Genomic DNA, 22,437 nt, shown 5'->3' on the forward strand with positions numbered 1-22,437 from the left:
CCTTTTTTGACTTGAAAGTATTGACCAGAAAACGTATAATACATTGAGGTTATTTTGCTTAAACACATTAGAACACGTGACTAGATTCAAACGTAGCTAAGTAAACATGTTCCCAATTCAAAGTATTAGTCAAAATTACAATCATTTCTCCTGAAATAACTATTTCCATTAGAAAATATAAATACCTTTTCTATATTCTTATGTATTATATGATAACGAAACTTAATATACTGATATTTTACTTTTCATATTTTGCGGCTTGTTCTATCTTATGAGTACAAAACTTCAGATTGTTCGATATGTTGTATTCAAGTTCAATGCAAAACTATTATTTTTCGAACGTTTCATTGATGTATTATTCAATGTATTAGCGTTCTATATGAATTAATACAATTTTATAATATTTTTCAAAGTAATACTTAAAACCTGTATTGTTTCAAACGATATTAATATTAATTAATATTAATCTAATATATTATAGAGGTTTTGATAGTTTGAGGCAACACCTTAATTTTAAACACGTGATCGGACATGCGGTTGAGCGGAAATAATACTACAGCGGCTGCAGCACGCTCGATTTAAATGTCATGTTGAACGTGCTTGATGGAAGTAAAAAGTATTGATAAGAAAAATTGTATGCATACGTATTGAAAAACCATGAGGTTTGCATATAAGGTAAAAGGAAATTTTTTAATAAGAATTTCTTAAATAAACCGAAAAAAACGGTAGAATAAATATCAATATTATATACATATTATTTCTAACCTAATCCAGTAATATATTACAAGTATCTAATATATTATGATTGTTGATTTATAAATATATGTATATATATGCATATATTTAACAATATATCATATTTTTATACAGTTATAAAAATTATAACAAAAAGAGTTACAAACACTGCATATTTTTAAATGTTTTTTATAGTTTAGTAATCTGCTTGGTACAGTTTACCGCAAGGGAGACTTAGTATTTTCTCCAGATGGATCAACACTCATCAGTCCTGTGGGAAATCGGATAACAATATTTGATTTAAAAAAGTAAGCTTGATAATTTATATGAAAGTATATAGATTCAAATAATTATAATAATGTACGTTTATATTGGTTGTGATATTTAACCAATTGTTGCAATAGCCATAATTTGCAACAAGCACAAATAGGTAATGTATAAATAAATAGAATAATGTATAAAAATTGTGTTTAGCAATAAATCAAGTACAATACCTGTGGAAAGCAGGTACAACTATACGTGTATTAATTTGTCACCTAATGGAGCTTTATTAATTGCAATTAATGAAGGTACACAATACTTTTTTATACTTTATACACATTAATCTATTCTTAATATGTCTATATGTTTTATTTTGAATGTGTTTATAGTGGGTGAAGCTCATATAATTAGTATGGTCAGTAAAATGATTATACATACATATAGATTCAAACGACGTGTTAGATGTGTAAAGTTTTCTCCAGATGGGAAACATTTTGCAGTATGTAAAGAAAGTAATGGTATGGTTTTAATATAATTTACATTTTCAATGCATACATTATATTTTAAATTCTAATAAACTAAAATAATGATAATAATTTTTTTAGTGTTTATTTTTAATGTGCCTGGTTTACAAATGGGTACATACAATCCATTTATTATGGAACGTGTATATCATGGAGCTATGGATGATACAACATTTGTTAATTGGTCTTATGATTCAAAATTAATCGCTGTTGGTTCTAAAGATATGGCTACAAAAGTATACAGTTTGGAAAAATATGCAAACTTTAGATATATAAATCTTGGAAGTCATTCTGATGCAATTGTAGCATGTTACTTTGAGAAGAAAAGTTATGATCTGACTACGATTAGTAGGTAAGTATAATAGTGTTCCTCTAATTGGAATAGTACCAGTTAGGGGAACACTACTGTATCTTAAGTATAACTTATGTAAAAATATTCTACTAATATTATAATCGTGCATGTATTATACAGAAATGGCCAACTCTGTATTTGGGAATGTACAATTGATGCAGAAGATTTAGTACCTTGGGAACCTCCTGTCAAGAAAGATAAGCAACAAACAGATAGTGATATAGAAGATGATGTTGATATTGAAAAGGCTATAGAGAAAACAGACAAACAGACTAAGGCTTATGAGCGTAACTTACAAAAATCACGTAATTTTGATTTTTAACTATTTTTATCTAACATATATATGTGTATATATTTGAGTATATAAAATGAATAATAGTATGAAATGTACATGGTTCATATTTTAGGGAATTCTCGGGAAAGAGATCATGACAAGGATAGTGATTCCGATTCCGAAATTAAAAAATTCCGTTATAAAAAATTATGTCGTCATTATTTAACTAATAATGTTCAAAAGCAGCAAAACGAGAAAGTTATACTTAGTGCAACTGCGTATCATCAGGAGACTTGTATTTTGGTGGTAGGATTCAATAATGGTTCATTTTATTTGTATGAAATGCCTGAAGTGAATATGATTCACTCTCTTAGGTAACATTTAACAATTTACATTATCAATTCTTTTCTATATTAATATAATATTATTTAGTAATACGTAATTTTATCATTTTTATAGTATATCAAATCAATGTATCTCATCTATTGCAATAAATTCAACTGGAGATTGGATAGCTTTAGGATGCTCTATGGCTGGACAATTACTAATATGGGAGTGGCAAAGTGAAACTTATGCTATGAAACAACAGGGCCACAGTAATAACATGAACTATCTGGCTTATAGTCCGGATGGTCAATATATCGTCACCGGTGGCGACGATGGAAAAGTTAAATTATGGAACACAATGAACGGATTTTGTTCTGTTACATTTCACGAACATACATCCACAGTAACTGGAGTTTTATTTAGTCATAACAGAAAATTTATTGTTTCTGCTTCTCTCGATGGAACTGTTAGAGCGTACGATTTAGCAAGGTATAGGAATTTTAGAACTCTTACTTCACCGCGCCCAGTACAGTTTTCCTGCGTTGCGTTAGACTCAAGTGACGAGTTTCTTGCAGCAGGAGGCCAAGATTTCTTTGAAATTTACTTATGGAGCGTTAAACTGGGTAAACTCTTGGAGGTATGTATTCAATCAATATTTTCATATTCATTACTCTTACAATTATTACTAATTATTATATTAAATAAAAAATTGTTTGATAGATATTAAGTGGACACGAAGGTCCGGTTGTCAGTTTGGCATTCAGTCCAAGTGCTATTAGCACCGAGTTGGCATCAGTTTCTTGGGATAAGACATTGAAAATATGGAATGCAATCGAAAGTGGTTCTTCACACGAAACAATACAATTAACTGCAGACGGTATATATGTTACGTACAAACCAAATGGCGAAGAAGTAGCGGTTGCTACTTTGGATGGGCTGATCTCATTTTTTCAGTGTAAAACGGCAATCCAAATTGGCAGTATTGAAGGAAGAAATGATTTAGGTAGTGGAAGATCTGATACCGATCTTGTTACTGCAAAGAAGAGCCTACAGGGCAAGTAAGTGTTTACATAAGGATGAAATACAAATTATTTAGTATAGCATGAAGAATAATTATTAGTAATTTTTAGATTTATATTGATGAAATTATATTTTTAGGGCTTTCAATACTTTGTGTTATTCAGCTGATGGTACATGTATATTAGCTGGTGGCCAATCCAAGAATATCTGTATTTATAACGTTCAAGAATTTATACTTGTTAAAAAGTTTGTTGTGACTCAAAATAGATCGTTGGATGCGGTTGATGTAAGTAACTTTAATATACTAATAAAACGTTGTTTTATTCTGCCTATTCTTTGAATAAAAATGTTATAGTTTTTAATAAAAATTTGTTTATGCACAGGATATCATAAACAGACGGAATCTATCAGAATTTGGAAATTTGGCTCTAGTAGAAGAACGCGAAGAAAATGAGGGAGGAAATGTAACGTTACGTTTGCCAGGTGTTAAAAGTGGGGACATGGCAAGTAGAAGTATGAAACCAGAAGTGAGGGTATTTAGTTTGCAGTTTTCTCCAACAGGTAAAATTAGCTTTATAGTATCTATTGAAAACGTTTTAAATATTCAGTATTTACCATTTTTTTTTCTATTATGTAGGACAAGCATGGGCTGCAGTTACAACAGAAGGTCTATTAATATATTCCTTAGATGTTGGCCTAGTATTTGATCCATTTCAATTGGAATTGGGAATTACACCAGAAACTGTGAAAAGGACTCTAATGGAGAAGGAATACACAAAAGGTTTTAATTGTTCATATACATATAATTTCTTTTGTTCAGAACAAACCAATATTGATAAAAGATATTTTCAGCATTAATGATGGCATTAAAACTGAACGAAAAGTTGCTAATAAAGTGTGTCCTAGAAAACATTCCATACTCAGATAGTAAGTTAACACTAATTCACCGATGTTTGTTAATAGTTATCCAATGCTTGTGTATATATTACATATATTTTCTTTCAGTTGAATTAACTGTGACGAATTTACCTGATATCTATGTAGAAAAGGTACTGAAATTCATAGCATCAGAATTGGAAGTGACTAGGCATATACACTTTTATCTTCTTTGGATAGAAACTATAATGACCAAACATGGACCGAATTTAAGTTCTGCATTTCAAATGCCGATATTACTGATGCTGCAGAAAAATATGCAAAAGAAATACCACGATTTGAGTAAAATGTAATCACTACACTTTTATGTAATAATTATTTATCTAATAAGAAAGAATTGTTAATTTGTTTTTTGTCATTACAGATGTGATTTTAATCAATACACCATAAGTTACTTGAAAAAGGTGGGAGAATACAAAGCTAAAAAGTCTGTTTCTAATAAGTCAACATTAGAAATAGATGAAGAATCTGATAAGCTTTCAGTTGAAGAAATGAATCTCGATTAGAAGTATGAACACGGATTATATCGATGATAAATATAAAAAACTAAAAAGATAGATCATTTTTAAATGCATACAAATATTTCACGTATATAGTATGTACAAATTATATGTATATAAGTATTTTGTAATAAATTTACTAATTATTCTTTAAGGATGATTGTTTCATTTAATGTTCTAGATAAATTTAGCTTTTGTTTAATATATACTGTATATTGAGCATCAAAGGACATGTATTTAAAAAATTAGATACTTCTCTTACAGAGGAAATAAAATATTAACATTTATTAATTACATGATTTAACTATGTGAAACTTCTATGTGATACTTTTTACCCGAAAGTATTGCGTAAATACTGTTTAAAATATCTAATAATAAGACAATAATGTAACAATAATGTATATCGTGCAATGAAATGTTAATAATAATTTACATGTGTTTACCTAAATATACTGTACTTAATTTTATGCTGTTTTTTTAAGTAGTAGTATTGGCCAGTATAAAATCATAAACAAAAGAAAAAGTATAGGGAAACCCATTCTACTGTAAGTGTCAATTTCCTGTGATCGTGTTTTGTTTACACGTATCATTTGATATTCAGGATCCAGCCAAGTAGTCTGCAGAAGATGCTTGCTACCGGCTCTTTTGTTTTTTATTTTTGGTATATATGTTGAGTCATAGTCCCAGATGCTTTGGCCTTTATCCATGAACATTATCCGCTGAAAATAAAATAAAAATTCAATCTTTTTTAGACATTTTGTTTTGTATTCTAATTACTTTTATCAAGTGTCTCACGACACGTTGATAGTTCATTAATACGCATTCATGATGCCAGATCATTGATACATATTAATGCTGATACATATTTCATTGTTGCAATAATTATTGATAATCGGTATACCGACATGCACTAATGTTGACAGTCAATGCATCAACAGTACTCTGTATAACTGTAGTGATTATCATGAAAGGAATAATGTATTTTCGACCTTGATAGTTCGTTTTAACAAACGGAAACTCGTGTTTTACATAAGTCTTGTTTGCTTTATCAAATGAATAAATTCATTGCCTCAATCTATCTACGTAACGTTAATGACACAGCCGTTATACAAACTGTTGGGTAGAGCTGGGATATTACTGATGCCTGTAGGTCGTATTCCAACTGATATTGTAAATCGAGCACCTTGACCACCACGAATTCACCGAGGGCAGCGAACACGAACATCATGCAACCCGCCATCCACACATCCAGTGCCTGGGCACACAGAAGTATGTTAACAGGTTGCTTACCAGTTGAGTAGGTGACTTAGTTTCTGGTATATATACACATTGTTACATTATCAGATTATTATAATAATATATATATATTATATTACAATTATACACATTATGTATAAGAATACATGGTATAGAAAAAGTTACGATTGTTAGCGTTAAAAATATCTTTATTAAAAGTCTTCGCAGCATTTGCAAAAGAATGCAATTTGGCATTGTAAAAAGAAATTGTTACTTAATATTACTCATTCTTTTCTGTTATTCGGCAAAAATGTGAAACGATGAGAGTCGATATTGGAAAGAATTTTCTGTAATTTAAATTTGAATTATGATAAGCGAATCTACGTGTAGATGGCGTGAGGGGTACGTGCGAGAGAAAAAGATCATAGATGAATGTTGGAGAAAGATGTCATGTGCCGAGTAAACGCTGTTTTTACCCTAAGAACCTAAAGTTCATCTATGAATGATAATTAATTTTTTCAAGTTTGTATTAAATCTACATGTATTTTAACAGATTCGCTATTTTAAATAATAGAAAACACTTTTCTATAAAGGGTTTATACTACTCATCAGGAGTGGATCCTTTCGGTGTAAAACCAACGTGATCTCCTTTCGACGAACTTGAATCGATACTTTTAAACCAATTTTTCAGTTCACGTTCAGTTCCTTGCAAAAAGACTTACGATATCAAATATTCGTAAACAACAACAATTAATTTTACACCGAGAGGGTCGATCTTAAAATCTACCTATGAGTACCATAAACTCTTGAAATCTTAAACTCTTATTTCTTACCACTTGTACATCTTCTTTCCTATCTTGGTAATTGTTCAGCACAGAGAAGAATATTTCAACGACCCAGTCCTTCGCATATGTCATAACACATTATCATACGTAAAAGTCAAGGTCGTTAATGGTAACGTTTCCCTCCGAACCAAACAATTACCCTTACTTTCGTTGAAGCACGATCTTATTGAAATAATTCGAACGATACTAAAACACGAGTAAACATGTTCGTACGATTGCTCGTGACGGGCTACATGATCGTTCAATAAAAAGATTATACACACGAAAGCGACATTACTCGGCGGCCAACACGACGTTCACGCGTTTCTCTGTCTTTCTGGTATCTGACGAGGAATTAGCGAGGGTACGCGAACACTCGTGAACCTGAATGAAAAGGCCACCTTGGGAAAACGTACTTTCACGTACGCGACCGGTGGAATGTCGCTTTTCAGACCGGTGAACATCGTGACCAGGGTGAGCATACTGGTGACCAAAAGGGCAACACGACCAGGTATCGCGTCCAGACCCAACCAGAAGCTGAACCACGAAAGCATCACGACCAGCGTCGAGGGTGCGAACGTTTGTATCAGATGGTGGCCGATTTGTCTCTCGAAGCGGAAGTAGACCACCAGCCGCGAGAAATTCCCTGTAAAAATGTCCACGGTTCAAACACCACTCGTTCAAACACCTATAAACTTAGGCGTTCACACCATCACGATCGTACCACTCTTCTCGAGCATATAGTCCACGGTTTCCTCCGCGACCATAGGTCTACCGATGTCGTACTGCAGCAGCTTCAGTTCCGGGTTCACCGTGACGCTACCCGCTCCCCATTGCAGACGTAACTTCTGGTCGTTGTATGAAACTAGCGCAGTTTAAATTAATCACAAATGCTCTGTCCAGCTTGGATTTTATCGACGTAATTTCATTAACATTGTTCCGTTACGAATTTCGCTTCGATTCTTTCGTCCAACTTACAGCTTTCTATGTAGATAGGGCATATCTGTATGTCCATCGGGTAGAGCTGAAATTCCATTTGACAGGCGATTATCGCGTGCATTCGCGCCGAGTATTTCACCGTTTTGTTTCTGTAGAGAGTCACCGAGGAAAATTTGTGATTCAGTGCCGCGATCTCTGCAAGCAAAAGGGTATATCATCCGATTCGGTGCAACGCTGACCAGAGTGTTCAAAATTTGGAGTATTTTTCGGTGAAATCGAAGGAATATCGAATAAATTGATTTGATAATAGGTTGGTACGTTTGTGCGCGTTTGTGAAGAATATTTAAGGTACCAACGCGTTAAATATAGTTTCGAAGCGTCAGAATTGTTTTTATAATTTTTATTCGTTTCTTTCCAGATCCGTAATTCAGGATACAGCGACGAACTTGCAAGACGAAAGAAAGTTATCGAAGATTTTAAACACGTGGTGTATTTTGAAGAAAATAAACATTTGAAAAAATACATAGCCAGAATTATGGCTGTGCCGTAATTGCATCATCGAGCTGTGTTTATCGATGAAAGGTGATCGAAGAAGGGAGAACTGAATTTTCATTGGTTGATACGGGGTGCATTTTTACTCATGATTTCTTCGAGACAGAATCAGTTCACGGAGAACTTGGGATTATTTATGCGACTTGAAAGTTTCAACCGTCAAGAAAGAGCGAAGAAGGACGAGCAGAGAAATCATCCTCTTCATAATCGTAAAACTTATCCAATCTACTAATCTAAATTCCATATCCTAAATCTTAAACCTATTTGTTCAAACAAATGCAGAAAATATCCCACAAAATACGTTATACGTGTAGAGTGGATGGACAGTACTTTGTACGTAACTGTAAAACTAGAAAAAGTTATATGCAAGAACGTGTCTAGATATTTTTACACCTGATGCACGAATGGAAAGCCAATCTTTCGCCTATTCGATTCGCGATGTATCCATATTGTGCATATGAAAATGGTTAATTCAGCGTTTCTTTTTACTTTCAAGAAAACCCTTGAAAGTAAAACCCTTGCAATACGACACCCTGGGGCACCTGTTGCACCGATTTCTACGTTAAAGAAAATCATCGAGATTGTCCGAAAAAAAATGGAACGTATCTTGGTCGAATGGACGAGAGGTCTGGTAACACGTTTAAAGGCAAAGTAGGTTGGTCGGACGTAAATTTCTGAAGGAACGTAAATCAAATATTTACCATAAACTTACCAGAAACTTTCGCGTTCAAAAAGTACAAGTCAGGTTGCCACAAACTGTCGAAGAAGTCAGGGGGGAGGGTCACGTAATCGTCGCCCTCCTCGAAGATTTCGTCCGGCATGTCTAGTCGAGACTCAATCCAGCTCTCACGTACGAACATGTCCACTCTATTTCGACAAGCAATTTCGTTATTTTTGCAAGTCTCGCAAGAGCAATAATTTAGCTAACAATTAGATTGGACAGGGAACAGAAACATTCGGAGAAACGTGTTTCGTTTACACGCGTTGAAAACGGATTTTTTGATTCTTTTTCTCTTTTAAATTATACACTCGATCGCTCGTTTCGCGATATCAAGGTCAACTAAATTGCCCAAAATGTAACATTCGTTTTATCGATGCACCGTTGGATTCACCGCGATGATTCTTTTCTCTACTGTTCTCACTTCGTACATCAAAGAACGTCACGTATCGTATCGCGTACAGATCTCGTTTATTGTATACGAAATCGTGGATAATGTTTTTGTTCCATATGTTTCGAACTCACCGGAAGTCCATATCTTCTACGTTTATCGAATTAATATCCGCCACGAGGATATTGAAATCGACTATCACTGGCATGCCTTGCTTCGACGGTGGCCGGATTTCTGCACGCATATGTATTTACATATAATTAATTATTCCTTTTATTAAGCGCTGTTTCCATGCTTCGGTAAATGATGGTAACAAGCGACGTAACAGTAGTCCAGATTAAGGTAACTGGTTTTGCATGATCGTAAATCTCTCGTGTTATTTACACCGTGTTCGAGTAGAAAATTTGAAAATCGACGGTTTATCGCTACCGTTCAATCTTTTTGCAACATTTACCGTGAATTGTAGCGACGTTGCATCTTGATTCAACTTCAATAGACTACAGATATTGCAACTGAGTTGCTTTTGGAAAGTAGGATACCATGTGCACACCTTGAGAAGCGATAGAGTTTCCTGCTGGTGGCTCGTTTTCAAAAGTATACCAGCTTGAAAGCTTTCATACTTGCAAGTACGAACAATTCGATACGATTGAAAAATTGCACCGTTCGAAACGATGAAAAAATGTTTCTCGACAATTTTGTAGTACCGATCGCGCGATACCGATTGTTCAACATCTGCGATACGTTCAGTTTTTAAATTATTGCACATTCGAGTGACTTGACTATATTGTTTGATTCTTGACTGTATTGTGTATAATTTAGAAGTGTAAATTCGAAGGACATGGTACTACATATTTTATCGAACGTGTCACAAACCTTTCACATAATGCTCCGGTAGAAGTATCACCGACTTTAGCGTGGAATTCTTCGTGTCATCGGACAACGAACTGTGAAAACAAATAAAAAAACAAGAGAATATACAATTTAATAAAATGTTTACACGCTCTAAAAAAATCGTGTTTCATTTGCACCAAAAAAAAAAAAAAAGAAAAACGAAACGACTTTCCGAACAACTCGATATTCATAAACATTTCCATCATACTAATCGAGCGGTGTCCGATACTCTTGCCCGTCACTGTGTGCAACTACCCGCTCACGCGAAATTTGTACACGGTGCGAAAGAAATTCACAGAAAAATACCGGCGTGAATTTTATAAAAAGAAAAAAAAGACTTGCACACGTAAGCGGATTGAAAATGAAACGACCGAAACCGGTAGCTCGGCTCTATTTGTTCAAGAAACGCTTATATGACTGTACAGTTAGGATACGCTATCGTTCGAATAATTATGACCTGTGTGCGACAACCATGCGTCAAATTTTCTCCGAGCGGTGAAGGTCGAAAACTAAAATAAAACGAAATTCGGTGTCGCGTATGGCGCGCCATGCGGTAAGGGATTAGTCGTTAAGAGAGAAAGAGAGAGAAAGAGAGAAAAAAAGAAGAAGAAAGAGAGACAGAGACAGAGAGGAAGCGTTTACCTCGCGTGAGAGCGCACTTCCGTGAAAAGGTTCAGCCACGAATAACAGAGAACCGTCAGGACCGCGTTCTTCATCCTAAGATTTCGACAACTGTCGATACGTTTTGAACAGCCTTCCTGTCGGCGTACAGACGTTCCAATTAATCCATTAGGTGGCAGTTACACGCAATCTACTTCAATTGCAAATATCGTCGAATACTTCGGTCCGGTTGTCGCTTTCCTACGGTTGCGTAACGATCCTAAGGCTAACGGAAGTTACGTTAGGTCTAGGATTAACCCTTTGGACTTTTCTGCTACCAGAGACCAGCACCTCGACGAGATCCTTCGAATCGTGTAATTCATTTAAAATGGAACGTTTTCGTTTCGACGTTTTATATAAATATGTTTACGTCTTACAATAAAGGAGTAATTGAATTTTAATTTCAATCCCAAACCACGATGGTTTCCCAGAATCGAGTAATTCTACTCGAACTTACCTTTCTTCCTTTGGAAAATGGATACCTAAATAACATTGTAAGTTACGCGAGAACTTTTATTTTTATTTTTCACAAATTGTATTTACTAACTGGAACTTCTGTTCGTTCATTCTCATTTTAACTTACAATGGGAGTATTTTTATCGTACAAGTAACTGTTAAGATCTCTAGGAAAAAGTAGATTCGACCGATCGAACGGACGACAAAACAAACAAGTTCCTCTTTTTTATCATTCAAATGACGAGAAACAAAGGGAATTCATTCGTCGTAGAAAGATTCATGAACTCGATAACGACACCTTTCTTCCGGATCTCCATGCAACAGTGACTGACTATCGAAAGGAGGAAGAGAAAGATCAGAGAGAGTGAGGCCTCTTCTTCTGCTGAAAGAGGCGTCTCTAAACAGTCGATGGACCCAACAGTTAGTTCAAGATTCCAGTCTCGTGTACCACGTGCATACACGGTGTGAAAAAAGTATGCACCGTTGCTCTTGCATTTGAGCGTGCGTACTCGAATCGTTGGACATTCGGTCGAAAAATATTTTTCAAAGTTATCTTTCGTCGCGAAAATCGATTTCCCAATTTACACGATCGTTACTGCGTTCTATTCGACGAGAGGGTAAATTTTGAAAAAAATCACACATCGCGAACGAATGTTTCCCCAACTGGTGTTCGATTGTTAAAATTTTGGTTAATTAGAAGGTACAACATTACCAATAGAAACGATACGCTTTTACCGCTTTGCACTGCCCACTTCCACGCAACTTATCGTGTTTCTGTCAAGCATGTCGGAGTTAAATGAAGTGTGACCGAATTGATTTATAAAACACAGTAGAAATAATCAAAGCGAATATAATCGTCCGATATGATTAACTTATCGGTTACTAATTACGGGGTAATTAAATTTTTAGAAACTGCTAAACACCTTGCATAAAAAGCTTCAAGCAATTGAGTTGTTCTTATATTTCGACAATTTAATCAAATTGTTGATTTATGTTCACAGATTACAAGTTTGGTATAATTGGTGATCGTTCTTGCGAATTTGTTGATCGATTGCAAAAGTGAAAAGAGAAATAATCGATAACTGGGTCGTATCCCGTAACACTTGGTTTATTTCCGAATACAATTTAGAGTGGAAACTTGCCAGTAATTTGTCAATATATTGACAATTTGTAGCTCGAAACTGTTGGTGTCAATCTGCTTCCGATGACGATTTTAAAAAAATATAAATACTGTAGAAAAATACTAGGGGTTATCTTTAGGCTTAGGTTTGGTCAAAGATGACAATGAGTTTGAAGTTTGGATGAACAATAGGTTGAGGTCATGGATTTGGGGAAGAATTTTCGGTTTTTTAGGAAAAACAATCCAAGGCGAGGTACTATTATCGAAAATAAATTTTGCTACACAACTGACGATCTTCGACACGTTGCACGACAACGACGCGTATATAAACACCGGAAGCAGAGTTAGGAGGGCTCTACGCGATCTCGTTGTTTGGAAGGTTAACAATCTTTCGCGAGAGAACAGTTTGTTTCCTCCAGATGGTTTCTTCTCAAATTTTGAAATCCTCCTGGTCGAATTTGTTCGAGTTTGTTCTTAGGAATCAATAACAGGAAACACAGGTGAATATTTCTTTCACACCTTGTACAGATATGGTTCTCTTCTCTTTGCCCCCTCTCCAGGATATGACCCTTATGAGAGGACAACGGTACCAGCATCATTCACATGCACCGCGATTAGACGTCACACTAGTCTAAATGTCGACCTGAATCGGCGGCCTCGATGAGTCCTCTCCTCTACTTTTCTTTCGTTTCTTCCACGAATGTTGCCTTTGAGTCATACTCGTGCAACGCACGCATGTATATGCACTTGCATATCGTGGATTCAATTCCAATGGACGCGTGGGTGGTCTCGGTTGTCGGTACAGGAGGATAGGTTCGTGTCAGGGTCATTTCCTGATGTTGGAAAGCAAAGTTTCAGAAGGTGAACACTGGAGGAATAATTTTTGGATTTGTTGGATTAATTTTTATTTAATTAGTGCTGAAGTTTTTATTCAATTTTTGCTATTTTGTAACGCGAAATACCACGGTTCGATGCGATTTCGTGCACTCGGCTATCACACGTTGTTATTATTTAGAAACGTTTCACGCGTGGACGCATTACTTTATGGATTCTACCGTGATACTTAACGATTAAGTTAAGTATAATAGATACTTTCGAACCGTAATCAATTTAGTGTTAAAATACCATTTCGTGTGCAGTAAAATAATAATAAGTAATTCGCGAACGAAGTTCCAGTACTCCTTCACTTTACAAAATTAACTGTGTTTCTGTATTCTTAATTAATTCTGTTTCTGAATTAGAGTACATTAACACTCACGGCCACTTTTATCTCTGAATAGAATAATTGAACAACTGGATCAGAGGTGATCAGCGAAGAGAGAACCGACAGGGTAATTAATAATGTTATTCATCTAGTTTAATCACTCGAGGTATACCGGAGTATACGTGTACCCATAATTGGTATACACGTAAGTCATTTTATTAATAGCCTAAATCAGGGCTTCTCAACCTGTAGAAGGCATCCAGAAGTGTATCGAGGTGTTTACAATATAAGTTGAATTAAAATTTTTTAATAACTCAGATTACTTACTACGAATATATTTATATTGTATGTAGAGAAATTAACTGATTTGCAAGCAACGTAAGTGATATCGTTTTTAAATTGCTTTACCGTTTTGTTAAGAATTTTACGGTAAGTCTGAGAACACTGTATAATTCGGATCACACTCTGAAAAATTTGAGAAGCACAGGTTTAATTAGATTGAATACACATCTAGAAATTCTGTGAAAGATGCACCTTATGAAAGTGTCAAGTCACCAGAATCGGTGACAAGCGAAAATCGTCAATCGCTTCTGTAAACCATCGAGGAACAGAGATCCATTGATTCGGACAAAATCATTTCTTCCAGAGAGACCTTTATAAATACCGCGTGTTGAATTATTCACTATAAAATTATTCTTCTTCTCGTCGATCATCAGAATCGCAAATTTACTTTTTTTCTTTTTATTTCATAGTCATCGATTATTGTATAGTGTGCAATTTTCTTAACTACTTTATTACTATCCCAGGAGAAAATGTCAATACCTTGTTAATAAATTGTATAAATAATTCCGAGTAAAAGATGTTATATCAACAACAGAGTGGCCTATAAGAGATAGGATACATTAGCATGTTTGTTATTTTAAGTAATAGAAAGTGTTGCTTACAAAAACTATTTATGTGGCTTCGAGGGAAGAATAATACGAGTTATACTTTATTTGTGGATAACGTGGAGAACTTTCGACAGTAAATTTAATTTTTTCAAACGGAATCTCTGGTTTTCTATGTAAAAATTCAGCGAACTATAGAATTCCGAGAATAAAAGTGTAAACCCTTTCGAAACTGACATCAACATACATATATACACCATTAAAAGGCAAATTATCCGAATTTTGATTATACGAACGGATTTATCTCCCAATTAGTTGGGATAATCGACGTTCAACCGTATACGGTTTGAATTTCGTCGCTAGATTAAAAATTTGAATTTAATTCGCGTTTCATCGATTCTGAGCCGACGTGACCGCGGAAAACATTTCGGATGTCCAAGATTGCGAGGAGGAAAGGACCAACTGTTACCGGTTACACGATAAAATGTTATACCGATGGATAGAAAGTCATCTTATGTGGCTATTTAGCTTCCACAGCTTGTCCTATTTAATCTTCTCTCGCGATGGACGTAAAAGGCGCGTGCTTAAACATGCGCGCGCGTGGTTCTTTTTTCATGGAAATAACGCCCCGAATGCGGCGTGAAAACTTTTGTAACGCCCGTGGGGACCGGAAATCTTATTGGTGTATCGGTAACGCGGAGAAATCGGATTCATCCGCAAGAACGTTTACATGTAATCGTCTAGGACTCGGGACAGTCTTAACGACTTTTGTTTACTGTCGTTATCGGTGATTTCGTTTTTCGAAAAACGTAGCACCCGGTTTTGAACTAAGTATGTTGTCTGCAACCGGATATGCCTTCGTTAACGAGGCGAAGCGTTTAACAAAGCTTCTACGTAAGGTACTCGCACACGAGTAATATTATCGAAACAATAACATTGTCCAATGATATTGTGACACTAATATGATGTCAGTAATATCGGGTCAATAATACTGTGACAATAGTATTGTGTCAATAATATTATGTCAATAATATTGTGCCAATAATATTATGGCAAAAATATTATTTGAATAATATTGTGCTAATAATATTGGAGCAATAATATTGTGTTCATAATATGGATTATCATCAGGTATCCGATGAGCAGGTATCTTTAAGTCGCGTTTCCATCGAGGTGTGTAACATGTGGCGCAGTACATTCTTCGTACGAATTCTTGGCGCGCGTTGTTTCTGAAAATACATCATTTCTAAAACGCACTTGTAACTCAAAGTTAAATTAACGATAATATATTTAAGAAGTTTGAAATGGCTTTACGAAGAACCTTTGTGAATCATCTTCAGGCGCTGATGCACCAATTCATTAACGAAAGATGAATTTCGATTTTACGATTCTGATCGTATCGTGCACCAGAATTCATATCTAAACGTTCATCTGCGTTCACTTTCTCTATTTAAAATTTCGTATTAACATCGCGCAACGCACCAAAATAACGGTTAATTCGTTCCATTAGTTTTCCACTAAAATCGAATTGTACAAATACTTTACGAGTACTTCCTGTACGTCTCATGGAAATGATTTCACCTTGTTTGTATACACTCTGTCGAAGACAGGTGGGTTTTTAGTGGAACGATAATGTTCGTGCTCTTGTTGCACAGACACCAGATACCGTTAATTATAGCTCGTGAAAAGTGGTGAACACACGCTTTTCTCGGTGTCCAAGCAAAAAACCGATGCAGTTGAGAAAATCAGTGAAACTCGTTGCAACGCAAGAACCGGACACTTTTAAATGCATTCTCGGCCGAGTGTTTCCTATATACCGCGCGCGTTGTTTACTGAAACAGGTGACAGCTTCTTTTAGGTTCGCCAAATCTGTCAAATCTGACATATCTTAGAGTTGATTTACGGGTGTCACCTAACGTTTCGGTGTTCAGTGCGGGCCAAATGTTCAACCGTGATGTAGTACGCGACGACGAAAGCAAAAATGAAACGAAACTGTGTATCGGCAAATATTAAAATACGGCTATAAATTTCAATCACTGTAAGATTACAGTCATATTCTTCGAGAAGAGTTTAGAAATTATTTTTATGGCTTACCAAGAATTTTTTTTCTGGATTCCTAGGTTAAGCTTGCCATTGAACTTTGCCTTAGGCGCAATTTGCAGGTTGAAATTGACTTCTATACGACAGAGTCACTTGTTTAATGGACTAGCGGAAACAGGTTTAACTAAGTAAACAGCTAGTAGTGTTATCTAGAAAGGCTTATGAATATTAAAGTCGTAACGTACGATTTAAAACCGTATTTAGTTCGGCAATACGTAGACCGAAACTACGACATTACGAACTTGGAAAATTCAATGTCGAAAATTATGCATATTCGACACACTTATCCTTAAAATGGGATTTTTAACGATAAAAGCGAAAGTTTTTGCGCAAATGGATTGTACGAGTGATCCAAGCAATGAAAAATATTGTAAAATAGTATTGTTTCTTATTTATTGGACACTGTTTGTCCAAACGCGACAGAATGGATACATTCCGTTAAGAGATTCGTACGAATTTGTTATTTTAATCGATAGAATGAATTTCAGTACACGTGTCGATGTTTACGGAAGAAACAATTTTGAAATTCAATCGAATGCAATTGTTAAGAACCAGAGAATTCATTATAGACCTTTAATATGCCCGCATACAATATGTATAAGGCCCTAGGTATGCGTAGTTCAAGAAAGCGTAACGTAATTTTTAATTTTTTGTTTAGTCTAAGACACTGCCATTACCGTTACATGTAAATCTGTGTTCGAATCAATGGCGCGCGAACTCCTGCCAACTTGGACCGACTTTCAGATATTTAAAATGTATCGATAATTTTATTTCATAATTCGATGAATATCTTAACACATTTTTCTGACTGTCAGAGGTTTCGAGTGATAAAAGAAACGTTAGCTTTCTATGTTAAATTTCAAGCAAAATCACTTCACATTATTATTAATAGTAACGGAAGAATGATTTGTCGTTGCAATAAATAGAGAATGGTTAAATATCAGAAACAAATTATTTATTGGATCATTTCCATTCGTAACGCGATCAATTATATTAATGTATCATAAGTAGAAATATATCAATTATATTATGGTATTATATATCTATAAGTAGAAATTAACCGTATAATAATTGTACAAGAAGGAAAAAATTAAAAAAGACAGCAACAATGTACACCTCCTTGTATAAGAAGGAAAAAGTGAAAAAAGAAAACAACAATATACAAGTGAATTAATAGAAAGTATATACATAAATCAGGTCGACGTCTGTCTAGAAGAATCAATTTCCTTTTCCTAGTCGCGCATACAATTTTCATCCTACCTTACAGTTCCTGATTGCTGCACCAACAGTCAAATTTCTTGCATCTTGGGTTTATTTCCTGTTGAATAAAAAACGCAGTGTCCGATTTCTCGTGGAGTTTAATTATCATAGAAATTATGCCGAGCTCGAGACACAACTCGAAAGCCGAAATGGTCAGGAAGTTGAGTTTGAGTGCAGAGTGGCCATAACCAGGACATAGACCTTTATCTCCTGGCGAAAGAGTGCTATAAATCGAATACGAGACAGAATCTGTCGTGATGCTGACAGACGTTTCTCAGAGTCTTGTAGACGCTCGAAATCTTTACGAAACCGACGATAAATACATTAAACCCTCGTTAAAACGTTGTGTTTCTGCCTCTGTAAAACGTACCGAATCATTCCTACCGTTTCTTAACTTTAATTGTAAGTTTAAAAACTTACTAACCGAACTTCAAAACGATGCACTCGTATCGGTACACCAGCTGCTAATGCAAAATGAAAAATATTTATATTTCTCATTGTAAAGTCACCAGAATATTATCAATGGATTGGTGTTAAAGGTTGTCTCGTTAAAAATAAACCCAAACGCAACTTTATTCAAAGTATCTTTAATTACATATAATTAAAAATGATATCCGTGTTATCCTATTAAACCTGATCCATGTTTCATCGCAGGAACCAGTCGTCTACTGGACCGTGTACGAGTTGCAACAACCGTGAACCGCGAAACCGTCCGTTTGATCAAATCCCATACGATGTAAGCTCCCCGTAAGGGTTGTATTGATTTCTATGATGGCGGCCGGCCGGCGCCTGCACCCTCCGCGCCCGAGGAACCAGAAAGAACACCGCCGCGTGTTTTCCACGAAATACAACGATGAAACGTCCACGGTGTTCTAGTACAGGTGAAAATTAACCGGTCAGTGAACGAAACGTTTGTTTCTCGGTTTCGTGGAAGGAATTCCGGACGATTAATCGCGAGATTCGTGAAACCGTGGAAGAGTACCTCGCGACGATGCGCGTGCCTACGAGGTCCTTGACGTAGACAAGCAGTGTCAAAATTCTTGCGATGTCTACCGTCTAGTTAAAAAAACGTACGGTGAGTAATCACGAAATTCGACATTAATGTATGCGTTTCGCGAAACGGATCGCTTCGATTCACGTTCAACGTTCAATTAAATCGACCTCAGTGCGTTAGGATTGCGAGCGATCGAATTGTTGTCTTATCGTTAATCAATCTCAGTGTACACGGTTCTGTTTGGTATTCATCGCGTTAAAAGTAATGCAAATCTTGATCCCATCGCATGATGTGCATCGTAAATAGTAGTTTACGGGGGAATGTGAACTTGCTCTCCAATTTGTTCAATCGTTTCGTCCACCTGGATTATTTTGAATCGTTCACTTCGTGAATTTGTGTCACGCACTCCTTGCTTAAATACTGGTCCTCTTTGTTATTTATATATATTTTATCATTGTTGTTCTCGGATTGTGCAACCGTTAGAAATCTATTTATTGTAAAATAATGAGCGTTACTCTGTTTGTAATAATAATTTCATAACCTCGTCGTTATTGACAGGACGCACGCACTATCGTTCGAAAGTATTTGTTGACGCATTTTTATTTAGCAAACGTAGTCGGATCGTTGAACTCGTTTCATATGTTTCATTTATTTCGTTTGTTTTTATCATTGTAGAAACGATAAAAGTGTATACACTTCTTAAAAATGATAACGAAACTTTTATGTGTTCCAAGTCGATTTTTTTCGTAACATCTGTGCAAAATTTCTAATTTTGGGCTTTCCGTTGCAACGGAAACACGATATCAACACTAAGAGTATTCGATCCTCGGTGGCAAGGTCAAAGTGATTGTTTTTAAACAGCATTTTCAACGTGTTTCTTGACATTCGTTGCGCTTCGTTGCACTTCGTTGCACTTCGTTCCGGAGCGGAATTTTTCCCTCGTTTCTTTTTGCAATTGGAAATTTAAATCGAAACCTCGAAGATAGGCTCGATAGTTTCTGAGATTAGACATTGTCAGGGAAAAAACGTGGGCGTGGGGCCAGACACGGGACAAAAGAGTTTGAGAGGCTTGTAGCACATGGTAACAAAGGACACGGCCTTCTCAAACGCATTGGACACGACCACCGGAAGCCTGTTGTAGACAAGTCTCTTGTCTCTTTCTTTTTTTTTTTTTTAAATCGATGTCACTAAAATCGTACACAAGTTTCGTTACTATTTCTTTTTTCGGTACTTTTCCTCCGTATTATTGTTTAATTAGATTGAATTTTCTCTGGGAGACCAGGCCGATGAATGTATCACAAGAATCGACGTAACACGTTCTACAGTTGTGTTAAATCGCGACAAATCGATAGCGGTATCGTTATAATAGAAGAGGCAGCGGATTTGCTTTAGTAGGCCAAACGTGGACATCGTCGTTTGCGCTTAAAGCGTTAAACATTTACTTTGTTGTAAAAGTAAATATGCGGTTTCGTATCAAAGCTATTTACACGTCTCACAAAAATTTCGTTCCGTGTGAAGAACTTTACGCAACTTAAATGGATTTACTCGATAAATAATTTTTCGAGACAGGAAACTGAACAAAAAGCTAGTTTCTTTTCAGGAAGATATAATTAGTATTATACTTGTAGCTAGGGATACGATTTTTTCAATTTTCGTGTTCAACAAAAAACAGAAAATTTCGTTCGGAGAAGGGAAAAGAAAATTTGTTAAGTAGAAAACGACGCTGAGATCGTAGAAAAATGTTTAAAGTACTTTCTCTTACTTTTTTTTTCTTACACGTATTTTTAATAATCGCGGTTAACGATATTTTCCGTTAATTAATGTCGTAACAAATTAAAAGAAACGAAAATATTGTGACTTCTCGATCATAAAGATTCACTTTTGTAATTCCGAATAATTAACAATTTCTAGAGATGCATTCAAGCTATCATTTTCCTTCTCTATTATAAGAACGTGTTGTAGTTTTCAAATTTATTTACACTCATGTGTACCGTGTTAACTATTGCCAGAATATTAAATTTAATTTTAAATTTAAATCTAAGAAGAATTGTTTCCTCTACCGTAACCACGAGTACAAAGATCATCGGGTAAACTTGTAAGTTTGTTACAAATATTTGCGTGCTCGAAAGCATTTTTCTTCTTAAGTAACTTTCGGTGTCCGGGCACTCGACTGGAACATTACCATCTCGAGGTTATTTAAACAAATTACGTTCACGATTAGTTGCGCGAGAGATCTCTCTCGTGCCTGTTGCGTCTAGGAGATTTCACTTTCGCTGCTTCTTCAATCACTCGTTCCACTGGAAATGCAAATATCTGCCACGGGCTGGAGAAATCGGCTACGAAAAAGACGATTGATCTTTCGAAAAAGTCCGGGACATGATAACGGACCAGCTACAGGATAACTGACTGCGACAAAATAAGGCTCGAACATTATAATTACATTTGATCGATAATTACAATTTAATGGGAAGTCGAAGAAAGCTTGCTTTGTTCGAGAAAATAATTTCTGTTATTTATCATAATTTGAATTTTATGCGAAGAACTATTAATTGTAGATCTGTAGATTTTTGGTTACGAATTACCATTAACCTTCGCGTCGTTTAAATAACATCCCTACGCTGATAAACATACTTACTTATCTCCAGAAATTTTCAACTTTTCCATTTTTTCTTCGAACTATTATGATTTCTTTGATTCAAGATCATTTTTAAGTTAACGTGTTGTATATTTCTCATCAGCTGCAACTACACAAGCTCAATTACATACTTTGCTTTCTCATAATCTTTCTAACTTATACTGCTCATTATACATTCGTTATCTTTCAACATTTATATTTCGTTGATCGCTCGTTGTTGACCCAAGCTCAGTCGCATACTTTGCTTTCTCATAATCTTTCTGACTCGTGCTGTTCATTTTATATTTGCTATTATACAAGTACAATCGTCAAGCGTTCGACAGTTACTATTGAAGAGTAACAGAAAGTTACCGTTAATGCAGAACTACTGAAATCTTTTGTGCGTATCTTGGTGCTCTCTCGGGCCTAGACATTGGCCTCGAAAGCAAGGTGATCGTGGCGAGTTCACTCGCGTAGAGAAGAAAGTGCTAGTCAGCCTCCGATACATTGTGGATATACCGCGCGTCTAATTGCAGGGGAACCGAACCGAGCGGTTCGCTCGGCTGACACATGCTTCGCACGCATGCGCTGACATTGGCATTGGATGTGCAACGATACAGATGCGGTTTGCAATGTAAAAGGCTCGTTCAGATAACGCGAAG

General features: G+C 35.7%; 3 protein-coding genes across 5 annotated transcripts in view; 2 read left to right on the plus strand and 1 right to left on the minus strand.

Annotated features, from left to right (window-relative positions):
- The first annotated feature begins 494 nt into the window (after positions 1 to 494).
- LOC143152779 (periodic tryptophan protein 2 homolog) lies at positions 495 to 5,102 on the plus strand. The gene is made up of 15 exons (XM_076323260.1): positions 495 to 675; positions 931 to 1,043; positions 1,210 to 1,304; positions 1,386 to 1,514; positions 1,602 to 1,872; positions 1,993 to 2,177; positions 2,280 to 2,520; positions 2,606 to 3,110; positions 3,194 to 3,531; positions 3,632 to 3,779; positions 3,877 to 4,054; positions 4,131 to 4,274; positions 4,346 to 4,420; positions 4,499 to 4,718; positions 4,794 to 5,102. Exons 1-15 carry the CDS (start codon positions 658 to 660, stop codon positions 4,933 to 4,935), a joined length of 2,802 nt encoding a protein of 933 aa, XP_076179375.1. The 5' UTR covers positions 495 to 657; the 3' UTR covers positions 4,936 to 5,102.
- A 103-nt stretch (positions 5,103 to 5,205) lies between these two features.
- On the minus strand, positions 5,206 to 17,024 carry Alka (glycine receptor subunit alpha alkaliphile). 3 transcript variants are annotated; one of them, XM_076323264.1, is made up of 10 exons: positions 16,902 to 17,024; positions 11,123 to 11,443; positions 10,463 to 10,533; positions 9,724 to 9,823; positions 9,193 to 9,347; positions 7,968 to 8,123; positions 7,714 to 7,854; positions 7,406 to 7,635; positions 6,068 to 6,184; positions 5,206 to 5,648 (listed from the first exon to the last, which is right to left on the minus strand). In XM_076323264.1, the coding sequence occupies exons 2-10, from the start codon at positions 11,194 to 11,196 to the stop codon at positions 5,394 to 5,396; spliced, it is 1,299 nt and encodes a 432-aa protein (XP_076179379.1). In that variant the 5' UTR covers positions 11,197 to 11,443; positions 16,902 to 17,024; the 3' UTR covers positions 5,206 to 5,393. The 3 variants fall into 3 exon arrangements, with proteins under 3 accessions (XP_076179379.1, XP_076179377.1, XP_076179378.1); XM_076323262.1 differs by having other exon boundaries at positions 5,207 to 5,648; positions 6,044 to 6,184; XM_076323263.1 differs by having other exon boundaries at positions 5,207 to 5,648; positions 6,044 to 6,184; positions 11,123 to 11,366; positions 16,902 to 16,994.
- A 1,931-nt stretch (positions 17,025 to 18,955) lies between these two features.
- The window catches only part of LOC143152550 (very long chain fatty acid elongase 4), a 31,038-nt gene continuing 27,556 nt past the window's right edge, over positions 18,956 to 22,437 (plus strand). The window contains exon 1 of the mRNA XM_076322835.1: positions 18,956 to 19,242. The gene's annotated coding sequence lies outside the window, so the exon portion shown is untranslated. The remainder of the gene's footprint in view (positions 19,243 to 22,437) is intronic.

The sequence above is a fragment of the Ptiloglossa arizonensis genome, chromosome 11 (genome assembly GCF_051014685.1).
Source record: "Ptiloglossa arizonensis isolate GNS036 chromosome 11, iyPtiAriz1_principal, whole genome shotgun sequence".
Classification (NCBI taxonomy): domain Eukaryota; kingdom Metazoa; phylum Arthropoda; class Insecta; order Hymenoptera; family Colletidae; genus Ptiloglossa; species Ptiloglossa arizonensis.

What these genes read in the sequence shown, in the direction of transcription:
- LOC143152779 (XM_076323260.1), top strand. An exon ending in AGTATGTAAAGAAAGTAATG is followed by an intron (nt 1,515 to 1,601) that starts GTATGGTTTTAA and finishes TAATTTTTTTAG; the next exon opens with TGTTTATTTTTAATGTGCCT. An exon ending in AAACATTCCATACTCAGATA is followed by an intron (nt 4,421 to 4,498) that starts GTAAGTTAACAC and finishes ATTTTCTTTCAG; the next exon opens with TTGAATTAACTGTGACGAAT.
- Alka (XM_076323262.1), bottom strand. Translation starts at nt 11,196, where the DNA reads ATGAAGAACGCGGTCCTGACGGTTCTCTGTTATTCGTGGCTGAACCTT. An exon ending in CTATATGCTCGAGAAGAGTG is followed by an intron (nt 7,636 to 7,713) that starts GTACGATCGTGA and finishes ACATTTTTACAG; the next exon opens with GGAATTTCTCGCGGCTGGTG. An exon ending in CACCGGTCGCGTACGTGAAA is followed by an intron (nt 6,185 to 7,405) that starts GTACGTTTTCCC and finishes CTGTGTGCCCAG; the next exon opens with GCACTGGATGTGTGGATGGC.